At 27.9% G+C, this 18,195-nt stretch overlaps 1 protein-coding gene across 6 annotated transcripts in view; it reads left to right on the forward strand.

The window, feature by feature from the left end:
* LOC111040164 (acetylcholine receptor subunit alpha-like) overlaps window positions 1–18,195 on the forward strand; it is a 177,806-nt gene that overhangs the window by 157,656 nt on the left and 1,955 nt on the right. For 3 of the 6 annotated variants that reach the window (XM_022323934.1, XM_022323933.1, XM_022323936.1), the window contains exons 9-14: window positions 5,315–5,461; window positions 7,407–7,577; window positions 9,660–9,879; window positions 11,519–11,679; window positions 13,166–13,214; window positions 15,080–15,150. In XM_022323934.1, the coding sequence (XP_022179626.1) occupies window positions 5,315–5,461; window positions 7,407–7,577; window positions 9,660–9,879; window positions 11,519–11,679; window positions 13,166–13,208 (742 nt within the window). In that variant the 3' untranslated portion in view covers window positions 13,209–13,214; window positions 15,080–15,150. The remainder of the gene's footprint in view (window positions 1–5,314; window positions 5,462–7,406; window positions 7,578–9,659; window positions 9,880–11,518; window positions 11,680–13,165; window positions 13,215–15,079; window positions 15,151–18,195) is intronic. The other 3 variants (XM_022323935.1, XM_022323938.1, XM_022323937.1) reach the window with 3 other exon arrangements.

Below are 18,195 nucleotides of genomic sequence, written 5' to 3' on the forward strand. Positions count from 1 at the left end.
AATATTCAATAGAAATATTTTTCGTCCGTTAATCAAGTCAAGCTACGCGAATTCAGTTAATCATAAGTCATAACACACTGGAGTTTTAAATTTCTTCAAAACAATATATTCATATATAAATAAGAACATTTTAATATTATATTATACGGCATTCCAACAGTTTTACACTAGATCAGCATTCATTTAAACTAAACAGAATCTCTATAAGAACCAAAAAAACCCTTAACCTCAAAATATTGGTTTCAGACCAAGGTTTTGACAGTGATTTAAAAATAAATAAATCAAACAAGTCTCCAGGTGAAGTTTCAGTTTTGTAATATTTAAAAAGGTTTCATTTCGAATAGTGGTTGTCTTCTGGTCGTTTCCTAAATAATAAACTATTCCAAAATGGTAGGAAATAAAAAATATTCTTTACCCAGACGTCTGTACCTAATGACCGGTCAATAATATGTTGCAAAAAATAAATCTATTTTAAAGTGGCTGGGAAATTATTCCAGAAAATATCTGTAGGCTAAAGTGAACAATAAACATTTTTAACATATTAACGTAATAAACGAACCTACAACTACATTATTGTTTAGTTGAATATCCCGGAGTGTTTTTGTATTCAAGTAAATTGTCAATATTGTGATGACGACACTTTAAAAGTTTAATACAAATTACAGAACAATTTTAAACTGTGCGTGCTGCTTATTTTATTATTTTAGGAAAATGTGGAACGTATTTTCAACGAATTAAAAATCAGCACTATACCATATATTAATTAAAACAATATTATCATTATTTTTTTAACTTGATGAAATATATAAAAAAACACTCGACTGTTGGTCTTGGACTAATATAATTTCAACAAGCGATCAACTAATCGGAATTTAATTTGTAATGTAAATAAAATGTTCAGAAATTATGAACTATTAAATTTAAAATACTTTATTCGAAATTTACTATTAGATATTTAAATGTATTTATTTATCAGACGACATTTGTCTATCTGTATAAAAATCAATTTTGTCATATAATACTTTTAAAAAAATATTTCACCGCTCACAATTTTCAATTCAATAACTTCTGTCTAGGTGTAAAAATACGATTTTATGGCACAAATTGTATTACAGATTTCTTATCATTGTATTTTATTAACAACATCCGTGGAAAAGAGTATTTTTCAGTTTAGACAAAGAAAGATATAAAATTTTATTCATTGCAACAAAACCAACTTTAACGACAATTTTCAATACAATATATTTCATTTGACTTTTTTTTTGGCACATATAAACACTTATTTTGTTTCAACACTTATTTTTGCATAATATGTATTTCAATCTTTCATGGGACCTTTCCGACCATTCATTGTCAATATATTATTATATTGGCTGAATGTCGTGAAAAAAAAATGGTTGAAATAGTCCCGATTTTTCAATACTGCTGACTTTTCGTCTTATAATGTAGTCTTTTTTAATATAAAATACTATAAACATTTTGAAAACATATTAGTTGGTGCTTCGTGTCTAATACACATCAATTGTCATCTTCGGGCCAATTTAAAATTTGTTCACAAATGGTTCAGCTAATATTAACTGAAGGAAAGTATTGCAGACCACATTATCTTCTGTTAAAAGATCTTTTATAGATTCTAATGTCATCTCCAAAATTATCGACTGTAAATGTATGTATTACAATTCATTTTTGGACAGACTCTTAAGACTTGAATGCAAATAGTTTTAATTTTTTGCAATCACAATAAGATTTACCTTTAGTCTATTAGAAAATAGTCTATATACAAGCAATTCGTACATCAATTTACTTGTATGGTTTTAATTCTTACCAAAATTTGATGACTTAATTCAGTAGAAAAAATTTGAATTGTTATTTTTAGTTATATTTATGTTTATTAAACACGCATATATTTAAATAATGTTTACCTACAGTTTATCAAATAACTAATTCCAGATTAATGGTTTTGAAATTTATTCTACAATTACTTGGAGAAATGAAGTCAACTGGAACTTAATCGAATTCATTACTTATATAGTTCCCATTGACATTGAGCTGATGTGTGGATATTTATTTTAATCAAAATGTAATTTACGTAATACTCAAATACGCTATTAATTTTCCTAGTGAAGGTATTAAGGATAAAAAAGTGTAAATAAGTCCACGGAAACTTAAAAAACATTATTTCAATTGGTTATCGACTTAACAAAATTATTGATGAATATATTTTTCTATTTTTTTGAATAATAGTACTTCAATAAATTGTCTTCGGATAAGATTTGTCAAAAACAAGTATTGGTTATAAATTATAATAATGGACCTTACTACCTTAGTTAGTTTATTATAATCTTGAATAATTTATCATCAGATATTAATTGTTCGTCAACCTTTTTTTATTTTCTCAATAATTTTATCTAAATTTACAGGAAGATATTTATAAAAATATTTTTTATTTCTAATTGGTAGTGACTTTTATACTAGAAGATGGTAAAATAACTTTTACTATTATGTAGGTGATTTTTAGATAAGATTTTATTTTGGCCATATTTAAAATTTTAGAACACTGAGTTTAAATCATATTTAATAAAGTACTTACTTACTTATATTATTATTTATTAATTGTTATAAGTTAAATGTAAATTTACAGTTCATAATAATTAAAATAACTTTATACCTACTTGTTTATTTATTTTATATAATCAACCTAAACTCGAGAAAAACTACGACGATAACTGAACATTTTAAATAAATATTTTTATTTTCATTTTTAAGTTATATATTTAATATTATGTGGTTAGGTACTAAAGTGAATATAACCCAATTTATAAACATACGTAACCAATTTTAATATTTTTGATTTACTTCAAAAAATATAAAGTAAAAGCTATTTAAGGTCAAATACACATAAAAATCAATGGATATAAATATTAAACACACTCTAGTAGACACATCATTTGTTTCAGGAAGTTATACTCAGATACCTATGAAATCCCTTTTAGTTGTTGTGTCTGGTTTATATTTTATTTTAGCATACCCTTTTAGGTCTTCACGGTTTGTCGTTCGAAAATGTACTGAATAGGTGTGCACAATAGGTGTACAGTGTACACTGTGTATTATGATTTATAAACTATAATATATACCCTTCGTTTTGAATATGATTTGTAATTATATTTAACAGTATCTTATTCAATTCAATATGTATCAAAAATAAGCACAATATACTTAATGCGCCTTCTGAAGCTTACATGTTTGCGTATGTACCTATTTTATGTTACTGTACATACAGTAACAACACGCTGTAACAAATAGTTTTGTTATAATGCACACAACATGTGTAGAAGCACTTGATCAACTAAGTAATAGCTTAAATGAACATCAAAGTAACATTTTCAAAAACACCTTACATAATGTGTGTACATTTAATTAATAAAATCAGTTTGTGTTTTGTGTCTGAAATTAATTTTTATATAGTTATTGTACGTAAATGTACTCAACATCACTATAATAGTAGACTGTAGACATTTTACATTTATTTCAAAAAACACCCAAAAAATAATAATAAAAATATTAAGTACACTGTTTATTTTCAAAAAAATGGTTATTGATAAATTATCATTGAAAGAAAATAATAAAACTTTAGGAATGAAACATAACTAATTTGATCGCGTTTGATTTGTGAATTGATTTTTATGTAAATTATTGGTTAATTAATTAATTTTAGTTTGAGGTTCCGGAATATTTATCTGTTAGGTTCGTATTATCATTATAAAACATGAATGATTGTAAATTATGGGCATTACAAATTTTACTTAAATCAATCAATTTTTTAATTTTTCGTAGAATAATACATAATAGTATATATATATATATATATATTATAATATTGTGTTATTATGTGTGTACTGACCAAGCGAAGTGTTTTATTTGTTATACTTTATGTATAATAACAATCATTACTCGTATTCTTAACCTCAATATTCATTTAATCATACTATCTATTGCTAAGTTTATTTTTGTTCTGTGTATATTATATATTACCTATGTATGAATATAAATAGCCAAACTCGATTTTTTTTTTTTAAGTTACAATTATGTGATTGTGCTTGGACCTTTTTATATGCATCATTGAAATTAAACCGTCGTTATATTATGGAGTAGTTAAAGAATTATGGTTTTATTCATGATAATTGTACAAACCTTGTAGATACATATAACGGAATATAGAGCGTGAACAAAATATATATTTGAAAACCTTTGACAAAGTGAAGAACTATTGGAAATAATAAATGTATTTTAAATAGTTTTATATAATATTATATTGATTGAATTTTAAATTTATTAAATGTACTCGTTGTATGAGTATCTAGTACATTATTAAAACTCATGTTTACATAAATAGAAAAAAAAATGGATTGAATGATAATATTATAAAGTAAAACAATAAAATAAACACTAAACTTCTCTGTTATGGACCCATGTGAAGTATAGGTAATACATTTGATGATTGAACCGTAAATTTGTAATCCCATTAAAATATTATTGTATAATATGTATATTTGTCTCTAAGACCCCTTGAAATATTTAATTTACCACTTAATAAATTATTATTTGAAATCATAACGTGGAAATTATCATGGAATACACACATAAATAGTAGTACACTAATAAACCATTCAAAAGTATGCTTCCTTTTTACGCTTATGTAGGTGATTATATTTATATAATTTAGGTAAACTATATTTTTATCTATGTATACATATATAACAAATATACATATGCATTATGCAGTCTAAATTTGCACTAATTACAACCCGTTGTTTCGATATTGTCTAATTTAATGTAAATAATAAAAACACTAAAAATAACACGATGTTTTATACATTTAAATATCAACGTTTCAATTGGTGTTAATCAATAAACAATACTTCGTATCGGCACATATTATGGCAACAGAAAATCAATATCTTTATCTATAAATATCTAATTATTTCAACAAAAAAAAAAAATTTTAAATTAACCAAAAGTTATTCAATTTTTATAAATCAAAGTTCATTCTTCGAACTTTTAAGCATCAACAATCAAATCTTATTATTATTAAATACAGAATATATTTCTTACAAATGTCCAATGTTCTATAATATATAATATAAAACAGACTTTTGTTACGCTTTGATTTGATTTTGGAGAGCTTTTGTATGATTTTTTTATCAGTTCAAAAACAAAATATTTTCATGAGAGATATTTCCTTTGAATTTCTGTTCTGTTGAAAAATAATATTGTTTAAGTGTAAATAAATATTTAAGAACGTTTTTTTTTCCAGCATATGTGTTACAGTAGTCGTATTGAACGTTCATTTCCGATCACCTCAGACGCACAAAATGGCACCTTGGGTGAAAAGAGTGTTCATCCATATACTGCCAAGACTTTTAGTCATGCGGAGACCTCAGTACCAGTTTGAACCAAACAAGTAAATAGGCACAATATGAATACTTATATAATATTAAGTCTGCTATTTTATATTTAAAAAAAATTGTTCATGACTAACAATTAATTTATTTTCACTTTTAAATTAATATAAGAGTTCATTTCCCAAAAATTATGTTACTACAATAAATAAGGGATAACCTACAAGACCAATAGCATGTTTTGAATTAATTACATATTTTTATAAAGTCAACCAGCTTTAATAATGGTATTACAAAAAATCACTTTTATTTAAACTCATATTTAGCAATATTTAAGATAGTACATTTTTTTCAAACAAAAAATTTTACAGTTAACCATTGTACAGCTGTCAATAAATATAGTTGTTGTTTTATGGTGGGCATAATTTAGACGATAATTATATTTAACTATCGAGATAATAAAGTATACTAAATTATAAATTGTTTGTTGTTTTGTGCTTTATTGGAGTTTATTAGCTGAATAGAGTTTAAACAATCTAAAGAAAGTGATTGATATTAGTACACTGTTTTATATTTTTTTTTTCAAAATATCAACCATAGTCTATTGGTAGCCCGAAGTAAATCTTATACTGAAGCTAAGGACAGCTTAAATACTTCTAATTGTAGTAAAATATTTACTGTCGACAGGATAAATTAAAACAAAATTTGTATCATAGTTTATTTTCATTCTTACTCTTTCAAGTTTTGAAAATCATGAAGAATTTATTATTTCCTCAAAATGTACAATCAAATTAAAAATACATTTGTATTTGTACTTATTAATAATAACACAGGTCTTACAAAGTGTAATGTCATATGTTTGCAGTTTACTCGCATTGTAATATTATTTTATTACAAGTGTCTTAAAATGTTTGATAATCATCTAAACATACATGACGATAGTACACACTACATATTATAGTGCACACATTAAATTTATTTTTATGGTTGTTTTTATAGCATATTTTATTCATATGTATTTCAGTAAAGATAAGGTATCATTAAATAATAATAATAATAATAATAATAATGTGTTTAGAAAAAATAAACATTGTGAATTATAAATTATAATTATTTGATTGATCATTTTTAATCATTCAGATTTGGTTCCATTCACTACAATAACATAAATCTTATAGTTATACCTACACGATGATTTTATTATTACTATCATTTACTATTTCAAACATTTTATTTAAAATTAAATAAAATATTTTTTAATTTTAACAAAGTCTATAATATCTAGAAACCTACTGTACAGTCTTCACATAATATATTGTTCATCGCTAATGCACTCAAATTAATTGCATTTTAGTTTTTTTATTGTAGAAAATATATGCATTTAATATATATTCATAAAACTATAACCTATTAAATCTAAGATTTCGTGATCATAATTTTATAAAAATGATAAATTTTTGTACAACAACTAATAGTTAGATTAATCAGTAATTACAATATATTACCATCCGACGCCGAGTATATATTATATTATTATTGACATAAGGGTAATATTATTGTGTAGAACAACATTTCTAAATTATCTTTTATCAACGTTCACTCTTTGGGCAAAATATTATATTTTTTTTATAAAACGTGGTCAGTATCTGTAGGTATCTTATAAAACAATCGAATGGTAAAAATAATTTAAAAAAACAGTTATATTAAATTGTCAAATCACCTAAACACAATGTTCATAATTCAACGTCAACAGAAGAATATTTCAATATTTTTATGTTAATATGATAAGTTATTATTTTTTAAATCTAAAATACAATTTACTAAATCGGTCATACTCATATAAAACAATATTCTGGTTAAATGGATGTTACAATAAATGTTTCAATAAGTATTATATTATCACACATAAGTAGATGAAAATAAAACTAATTTCTTAACACGTTGTTCTCGACACGCGTCTTAAACACTGTTTAATGATTTTGCGATTACGAAATGTGTTGTGAATAGATTCAACGCCGGTTCGATAATGCTGAAGGGCAGAGACATACACCCGTGTTTCTTCCAGGCCGGCTGCGGCTACGACAGCACAGAGCCCGGAAGAGATAAAGGTCGTCGACAAACAGACGACAGCAGCGTGTCGAAAGGCACCAGAGAAACTTCCAAAGAAGACTTATCCAGGTCAGAAGTGCTGTACAATAATATATAATAATATATACTATCTACGTTGCACCCCTATACGTAAACGTCCAACTTGATGCGTGAAACATTCCCTATATATTTTGAACATTTCGTTAAATATGCACATTTAATTATTTCGTAAAATATGGGTTTCGGTGTTTCTTCATAAAGAAATTCCTTACTATTGCACATCGAGTGAACAAACACGACATGATGAAAAACGTACAACATAATATTTAATATCATTAAAAAAAAAAGCGTAGATATAGTTAAAACGATGTCAACGCACGCATTTTGTACATCGAAACTTAATGTCAAAAAATCGTTTTAATACAAAATGAGTACGATTTAACATAAAATTGTATATTATTTAAAATGAAAGACAAGAGATTTATTTAAGGCTTTGCATATTGTTTCTGCGAAGTATCCAATTTTTAAAAATGCATTTCTTTAATATGTTTATACACAAAAAAGCAATATTATCTATATTTACAATTATCTACTGTCTGGGAAGTTAAAACTAAAAACTAATATGTCAAGTGCTAAACTGCTAATAGTCTCAGATAGTACCTACTATTTATCTCCAATTTTTTGAATAATTGTTTTTGTCTTATACTCCAGAATGATATTTAATTGATCTGAATGAGAATTTTTTTATCTATTTCTTCTAAAAAATTTCATAAATACACAACAACCAAGAATAGTACAGACATTGGACCTCTAGTAATATTACTTATAATCAAAGTTCAAAAAAAATAATTGTGTTATTTATAAAGCATTAATTGTACTGGTATAAGATGAGCATACGGTAAATTTAAGCTGACAATAATTTCATATGCAGAAAATAAAACTTGTACTACATTAAGCCATTTTATATGAAATACTAAATAATACATAACAGTTAGAGTTAGGTGTAATTTATTAGGCCCTTATCACAAGTGTTCTAGAAGACTAGAACTTTAACAGCTTATAAATTGGGAGTCATTTGTCGTAGTCCAGTTCTGGATATCACCAGTTCATAAATTGTGCAGGTCGATAGCTCGTTTCGTGAAATGGGCCAAAAGTTCCCGTCTCATGAATTTGGCAATTCCACGTCTGGGATGTAACATATATGTTTGTATATATGTATAGATAATGTGCTCTAATATTTCAATCTCTATTAATTTTTAATATTACCAAAAACATTTTCACATCAAAACTTAAACATCCCACATAATTCTGAAGCACGATGAAGCGAAATATAATATTGTTTTATCACTTATATGAGGGAGTAATATCCCTGAGGAGATAGCCATTCGAGTATTTGAGTTATTCCGTATCTTGTTTTGTGTGTCCGAAGTATTTTACGAATGTTTGAATTTTTTTAGAACTGTTCCTATAAGTCATAACTACGAGTTTTTGGAATAGAAATTGCACCACTCTCCAAAATAATTAACCGCATTTGTTTTTCTTTCTACTTATCAACAGCAAAATTACATTTTTGTTTGCAATTCATCTTAAATTATTCACAAACAATATTCATACTTTGAGTGCTTTACGCTCATCTATACCTGATAATTTAATTATAACAATACATTATGATGATAATAATAATGGCTGCGTTCGATATAACTATATTAATATATATAGCTAAATAAGCTATTTAAATTATTTAAAAGCAAAATATTTTTATTATACTTTGGTGTTATTTAATAATATAAACAAAATTACATAAATATGGGGATGTTTCATATTATATAATTTTGATTACCGGTACGTTAAAGCGTGGAACTTTATTGCTTTTTGAAAAATAAAAGCCCGAGAAACTTTTATTATGTGTATTTTCTATACGAAATGTCTGTTGACTCTTAATTCACCGTCGACGATTCTCTTTGTAGCTATTTTGAAACTAGAATACTTTTTAATACCTTTATGACGTATCTCATAAGTAGAACCGTAAAACAATTTATTTTGTTGGTTTTAGTTGCTCCTATTATAAGTCGTTATCTTAATACATTGCATTAATATCTTATTCTGTTCTTAATTAACCAAATAAATTTGTAATAAAAATATTTCTTTCATTATTTTATTGATAAACTCCAGTGACGGCGAAGGGGGTAGCTGTCAGATACACGGGGTAGCGCAGAGTCTGATTTCCGACGAGATATCAGTCACCGAAATGACAACTGACTGCAGCAAGAGCTCGATCCTGCTCAGGAGCCCCGGATTTCTACATTCGTCCTGTCCTCCGGCCATGCACAAGTCGTGTTTCTGCATCCGATTCATCGCGGAACACACGAAAATAACGGACGACGCGACCAAAGTATGTATTTATAAACATTGATAAACCACAACCCCAATCATCATATTGTATATTAAAGATGTGTCGTAAAATATAATTTAAACTGTTCCCCGTTCGCAGACAATCTATACGACAATTCGCGTTGTTTTACATGATTTCTAGAAAAGCAAAGATGTTTTTTTTATATGGTTTTCTTTTTTTGAGTTGGATGAAAGCTCCAAAGGGTCTTAGTAGCGCATTCATTCGTGAAAAATCTTGTCTAGACGGTATTTTGAAGAGGTAGTTTTTCAATTACATCGAGCGTTTGACTGTGCATAAGGCAAAACGACCAAAAAACGTCGAAGAAGACGTATAATCATTCGATCGTATTATGTGGTCTTAACAAAATCGATACAAATATAATGATTTTGCATTGTAATTTTGAAAATAATGGGCACTTATTGCATGCAAATATATACATTTTATATTCCCGTTATAATACAGAATCGTTTTTCAAGTGTATTACAATAATAAATAATATATTACCCACGCTAGCGAATCGAGACGAGTGATCATATAAATGTTTGCTGTATGAAATAATAGAGGTTGTAGGTGTTCAATCTTTTCAAAACTGTTTTCTTATATTTGTGTGCCCAATAATAACGCATTTACTACTCTCAGACTTCAGACTTTTTCGACTTTCAAATTATAGCTCGCAGTTCTATTTTTGCAACAGAAAATAGCTTGTACTCAAATCTCTCTTCCATTGCACATTCGTGGGTTAGCACATTAACCCGGCCGTTATTCAAAGAGCGTTTCAAATTCAACTACAGACATTGACAATTTTTTATTCATTCATTCCCTTCTATTAGTAAAAAAAAATATATAGTATTACTAAAGTTATGTCTTTTAAAATTGATTTTTAAGTTTGACCTCTCTAATGCACAAACTAGATCCAATTTCCTATCAGAAACCATAATCAAAATTGAAAATCAAAGTATTATTTCGACTACTTATTATTTATTCATACAAAATAAAACATATTGTAAAAATCAAACCAAATTTAAACTATAAAATATTTTCATTTTTTTTTAAATTTGCTTATTGAGGTTCCAATGATTAGGAAACTTTAAATAGGACATTGATATGATCAGACATGGGAATAGGTTTTAATAAAATACCGGTCATTCTAACAGTTTTTTTTTTACTAATTTTCACTCGAATTTAAAAATTGGATTATCAAACATAACATGTTGTGTATTGCTCTGAAGAGTACCCCAGTCAAAACGCGTTGTTACACTATATAGTCGTACCCACAATACCCATGTATGATAAGTTTATATTGTTGGGAATGAGACCGAAAACAAAATATCGCGCTCCACTCACCTTAGCTCTCCCGGACCAACTTCAAAGTCGACTAGCGTGTTTCTGAACGTTCGACGGCGGTAATCCTGCAACGCATTATAATATATTATTATACGACCTATAAAACTTACTGTATTATCACGTATACGACTATGACGCAACTCTTTTCCGGCTTACTTGGCCGACCTCGAACGAAAACTTTGCGCCTTATAGGTACAATCAATCAATCAAACAATCAATCTAAACTCTGATTTGCCGAGTATATGTAGACAACAATATTATTTCCGTACGATTATCCTCTGCGTTCTTTGTGCAGGTGAAAGAAGATTGGAAGTACGTCGCGATGGTCTTGGACAGACTATTCTTGTGGATATTCACACTGGCCGTGTTCGCTGGCACGGCGGGCATCATCCTACAAGCGCCCACGCTTTACGACGACCGGATACCGATAGACAAAAAATTCAGCGAATACCAAACGTAAGTATGAAAGTCATAACTCATAACAACAATATTATTATAATGTGTATCGTTAAATTAAATATGTCTTTATACAACGTGCCGACCTTCAACAGTGGCGTATCTGAAGCTCAGCCAAGTGATGGGGATGGTGGTGGGGAGGGGTGATAAACAAAGTAGCTCCTGAAACCCACGGCTTCTCTTACGACATGGCATTAATCAAATTTTTTTAATTTTATTCATTTTATTTTTTTTCAACAGTAATAGGTAATCTATTAAATCTGTATTCTATCTGACGAAAATTCAACAATAATGCAATTTTAAATATATGTATTGAAAGAAATACGACCCAGGGTGGGGAAATCACGCATGAGACTTATTATACGCCACTGGATGTCAATCATAATTATTGCAGGTGTTTGTCGGAAAGCAACCTTTATACGAGTAATACTAATGAAATACGCATCATAATATTATTATGATTATCTATGAATTGTTATTGCCGTATTATTGTGTTATGACTACATTTAAAGAAAATGATAATATAATATTATAATTTATAATACACATGTACAGTTGCTTAGGACGATATTGTTTCTGTATAAAAACCCATAAAATATATAGGATCATATAAGTACAAACTTGTATACTTTGCAAACTTCAAAATAATATAACATGAGTAAAGAAATAGGACGGGTAGTATTTTTGCTCATTCTTAAAATGTATATTGTGGTGCATATTTTATATAGCTTTTAAATATATTTTTTATTCAAATTTCACGGTGAGCCAATTTTAAGGAATGGTTTTTATTAGCACTTTATAAATTATTTGATATTAAATAAAATTCTTTAACAAGTTAAAATATTATGACATTCTGAACAATTTTGATATCAAGCTAGTTTTTCTCATGGTAATATTTTTATATGTTAAATGATAGTACCTACTCGTTTTAATAATATTATTTTTTTGTGGGTAGTCAAGTTACATTTCAATAATTTAGTTTAAAAAAAATCCATAGTTAAAATCTATTACACGTACCTTATGATAGTATCCGAATTTGTTTAATGTTGTGTTAAAACCGATAGCTGATAAGTGTGATTTGACAAAAATAAATAAAAAAATTATTTTCGTTATATTTAAAATAAATCAATATAAAAAAATAAATTATACAGACACAATATTAGTCCACCACACTGGTGTTTATAATATTATAATAGAAACAAACTTATGAATTGGACAAAATTTGCGTGGACAAAAGGAGATAAGTCAAAACCAATAATTTTCAGTAAACGAAAACGTTGAATTCTGTATTTAATGTTTTATTTTGTTTTTCACATATGATTTAAGATAAGAAAAAATATTTTAATGATGAAAACTACGTTTCACATGATGATTTGTTTTCTGCAAGCTATAAACAAAATCAAAAAACAGCTAAATCGACTTATTCCCTTTTACTCATGCAATAACCAATTGATCAGAATGTTTAAAAAGTTTAATAATATTACAGGTCACCTAGCATAAGGAAGAAACTGAAGATAGGCCGTTATTGAAATAAAGTACCTACAATTAAAATTATTATAAAACGATACCTAGCGTTTTTCTGGATTGCAATGTTTTTTTAAATCTCACTTACACACAATCACATGCCTACACAAGCCTTCGGGCTGTATGATATATGTCATTTTAATCGAACTTTCACATTTTATCCGAATTATAACAATACACTTATCGCACAAAATATAAAGCATTATATACATATAGTTTCGTGAATCGCCAAGCATGAACATCCCTCCCCCATTGTTTAATTTAATATTGCATCGATTCAAATACTGATTTTTGGAATTTTTAAGTACCGTTACCCAGAGACTATATTTTCAAATACCTAAATAGTTTGAAATCTTATGTCATTCGAGAAGTATTCTGTGGTGATACAAATTTCTTTTTTTCAATTAAGACCCTATTTTTGGTTTCTAACTTTTGATGTATGATGCATTCAAATCGAACACCAAACTATTAGTTTTTGAGTTATTAAACTTTACGTCTTAAAGTACAGTGGCGGTTAATTATCCATAGATTTAAATTATTGATGGATGATCTAGATACTATAACCGTTTAAAAATTATAGTAATTTTAACATAAATATATTATAATTTTGTAATTTATGAAAATTGTTCGAGTTTTATAGATAAGTACAAGACAACATAATATTACATTTATTTTATGTGAAACCATTATTAAGAAGTATTATCCATAACTTAAAGTTTAATAACTCAGAAACTACCCTTTATAATTTATATTTAGAGGCATCAAAATAAAAATAATGTAAAAAGGGAGGTATGTATATGGAATAAATTTGGATCATCACAGGCCACTTCGTATATGATGTAATAAAAATGCTGTGATTAAGTTGACTTCAAATCTAAAAAAATTCGCAAAATCAAAATAATTTGAATAAACGCATTATTGTACAATGACAAAATGGGGTGAGCATGGTTGGGAAACCATCCTGTATATTATATAATATTTATCCAGTATGTAGATTAATGGGGAAGCATTATTATGTGTTAGCACTTTAGAGCACATTATGGGCGCATGGGAGATTCGACGTGCCTTCAACCGCAATACTTACTCTATAACGCATATTATTTTTTAAATTTATATCGTTTGTCAGCACAAAATATACTCAAATGATTTTATTTCAAAAAGTTTAAGTTCCATAACGAGGTACACAGCTCACGTGGACAGACTGGTCAAAAATATTATACCGCTCAATCGGCGTAGGTATATGATGAACGGTCCCATCTAATTTTCTCATCACATGCATTACGCCTGCAACGATCAGCCATATTATACGATATTACGTTTTTATAAAAACGGCCAAAACGAAATTGAAGTAGCCCCGTCGGGCTAATACGTCATTTTTTCACTATATTTACATTGTAATATTATTATATTATGTATAGAGCCGGACGGACAAAACGTTATAAAAATACGAAATATAAAAATAAATAACGTAGGTAGGTTATATGCGACCCACACCTAAACACACATAGCAGTAGAAAGTCTATAGGTACCTAGTATAATAATATACGGAAATCTATTGAATTTGCTTTGCCCTGAAATCAGTTTAATACAGCCCATATACGACACAATTAAACAGCATATATTGCAACATTGTATAGACTTGGATTTAATCACGTTTGGTTAGAAATATTAATAATGTTCCTTTATAATGCGTTTGACTATATCATTGTATTGCCAGTTCAATATTAATAATACCTTTTAACTAGGTAACATTTTTCGATTTATTCGTGTAAATATTTATTTAATTAATTTTACTTGTATAAATTCTATATTTTTCCATTGTCTGCAGAAATTATGACATTTTCTGTACAATATTTTTTGTATTTTTTTTTATTAGCTCATAAAGAAAACGAGTTTTTTATGAATGAAAAGAAAAATCCGATTGGAGGACGCCTTTTACTCGGAAAGGTACGTGGTCTAATAATATAAGATTGGATTTCAAAAGCAGTTCATTAATAACATTGTTATATAAGTATATAATGTCAATTGGATCATTAAAATGTAACAAAATATGTTAATGTATAAAATATTTAATTTAAACTAATAATGATTAACACAGACGTCATGTGGATGTCCAGCCTCCATTTTTTATTTCCTAATTGTTTCCTACACATAGCCGAAGCTATCAGCAACTTTTCGCAAATCATTTTGGGACACACTTAAACTTTTAAACGTCATTGGAGACACTGATCCTCCCCACATAATATTTCTGGTTTTCAGCCATTTTATATTTTAAGTCTTAGATAATTTATAAGACGCTTGGTGAGGTGCGGTCGCACGCTCAATCTGCGGCAACGCTCTGAGTGTAAGTACCGTCCGTTGTTGATAGCACTGAGATGGGTGACCACCCCTGTTTTGTAGCAACACATCTTTGCTGCACATACAAATAAGTGTTTCAAATCAACTGTTTTCCCTTACAAACAGGTAATGGCCATAGTTTTAGGCCGAGCTTTAGATCGATAAAAAAAAAAATTATATAAATATGATAATCATTTCCGGGAGCCAGATTTCCAAATGTATGCAGGTGTTATATGATAACTCAGTATATATCTGAACTTGAATCTGATACATATGAATTAATAAATAGAATATTGTATACAGCTTACAATATAATATAAAAAAATCAAATTTTAATATAATTAGTGTAAATCTAAAACAACTGCAAGAGTGGTAAACATTTCAAATTCATGCAACTATTTATAAAATCAAAATAATATTGTTTTAGATTTGATGGTAAGTTGAACAAGACATACTTCACATGTGTGAAACGGTACTATTCACACGTTGTATAGTAATGATATTATCTTTGTTTTAGGAAATTAAAATTTTTTTTAAATTTCATTTAAATGTTGACATAGTTTTGATGATTATTTTTGCCAATTCAGTATCCATAAATCCATAATTGAAACATTAAATTGTTGATGTAGGTATCACCCTTAGCATTTTAATACCTGAACTATTGGGAGCAGTCCAATATGTGATCTACAGTAAAAAAGATATTTACATAACTTTTTTTTCCAAATTAAATATTACTTCGCAAATAATTATTACTTTTTAACCATAATAGATTAGTGTGAATATAAATAATAAATTACAAACATATCATGTATATGAGTATAAAGCACAAATTTATTACATTTTGAAACCTATATGAAGATACAATAGAGAAACAATTACATATTTCTATGATAAATTAAGAACACTGAAAGTGGAAGGTATTGCCAGCAATAACTATGGTCTATGAGTCATATCTATACTCCATTTGAAAGTCAGAAATTATAAGATTATTACCGTGATTGAAGGAGCTAATGACTGATTACATTCTGCAATTAAAGACGAAAAAGGAGGGAAAAGGTTAAATTGAATGTGATAAATTCAGATTGAATCAGAAGTTCTGGAAGAAAATAGGGGTAACCTGTCCAATGTTTCCGATGGTAAAATAGAACCACGTGCGAAAACAACTAATAAGGGTTCTTAAGAATGGTTATCATCGGTCGTGAATATATTGACTATAAATAGGGAACCGATTTATATGTAAATGCATATTTTTATTAAAACAAGATATTTAAGAATCGATAAGAAATGTTCATGATTTAAATCATTTCTATTAAAATGATGCTACTTTTATTTTACATACTTTTACATATTTTGGTATAATTACATATTTTTACATATTTCAGTAATTTGTAAATATTTTTAAACATATTTTATCATTTCATCGTTCATACGTTTTCAAGCCATTACAAACAGCCATTATGAACTGTGACGATCCACGTGGAGCAAATATTTAGTAGTTTTTTATAGTCGTTACCTCATAATTTTCATATGGATATAATAAATATCTTAATATAGTATAGATTTATATACTATTGAAAATCGATAGCAGACAGGTTGACAGGCGATAGCAGTAGATTTTTATAGTTAGTGTTTGGCTGTAATCGTAATCGTACGTACCAACACAAATTTCAAAAATGCCAAAAATTAGTAAAACTATTCCGTCCAAAGTTTGACAGTACGTTAATAAATTTCCAAACGAGACATTTAAAAGCGATGGTCAAGTTCTTTTGTGTGTCGCATGTGAAAAACCAGTATCAACAGCTCAGTGGTCTTTAGTTACATAACGCATTGCAACACGAAAACATAAAGAAAGCAAACAACATAAAGAAAAATTTTAACAAAGCTTTTACTCGTCAATACCAGCTATATCTAGTAATAGTAAGTCCGTTTTTTATACTGACCTTTGTCTTGCACTAATTCGTTCAGATATACCATTATTTAAATTACAAAATCCTGATTTAAAATGTTTTTGGAAAAATATACCGGTCAAAATATTCCAGATGAAAGCACATTGCGAAAAAAACTATATTCGAGATATTTATCTTGAAAAACTTTCTTCAATTCGAGGTGAGATTCGAGATGTGCCCTTTTGGGTGTCCATCGATGAAACGACAGACTTAGAGGGGAGGTACATTGGGAATGTAGTTATAGGCAAATTATGCGATGAGCCTACTAATTCAATACTACTTAACTGTGAAAAACTTGAAAAATCTAATCATCAGACCATAGCAAAACTGTTTAATGACTCTATGAGTTGACTTTGGCCAAGTGGAGTAAAACACGAAAATGTACTTTTGTTCGTTAGTGATGCAGCACCTTATATAGTGAAGGCAGAAAAAGCATTAAATATTTTTTATCCTAAACTAATACATCTTACATGTTTAGCGCATGGTTTTCATCGTGTGGCAGAGATAATCAGAGCAGAATACCCTATCGTCGATTCTCTCATAGCTAATGTAAAAAATTTTTTTTGAAAGCTCCTAGTCGTACCACAATTTTTAAAGAATTATACCCTCATCTTTCTCTACCACCCGAGCCCATAATTACCAGGTGGGGCACATGGTTGCTAGCTGCTCAATATTATTGTGAAAACTTTTCGAAAATACAAGAAATTAT

Source organism: Myzus persicae, unplaced genomic scaffold (assembly GCF_001856785.1).
Source record: "Myzus persicae strain clone G006 unplaced genomic scaffold, MPER_G0061.0, whole genome shotgun sequence".
Classification (NCBI taxonomy): domain Eukaryota; kingdom Metazoa; phylum Arthropoda; class Insecta; order Hemiptera; family Aphididae; genus Myzus; species Myzus persicae.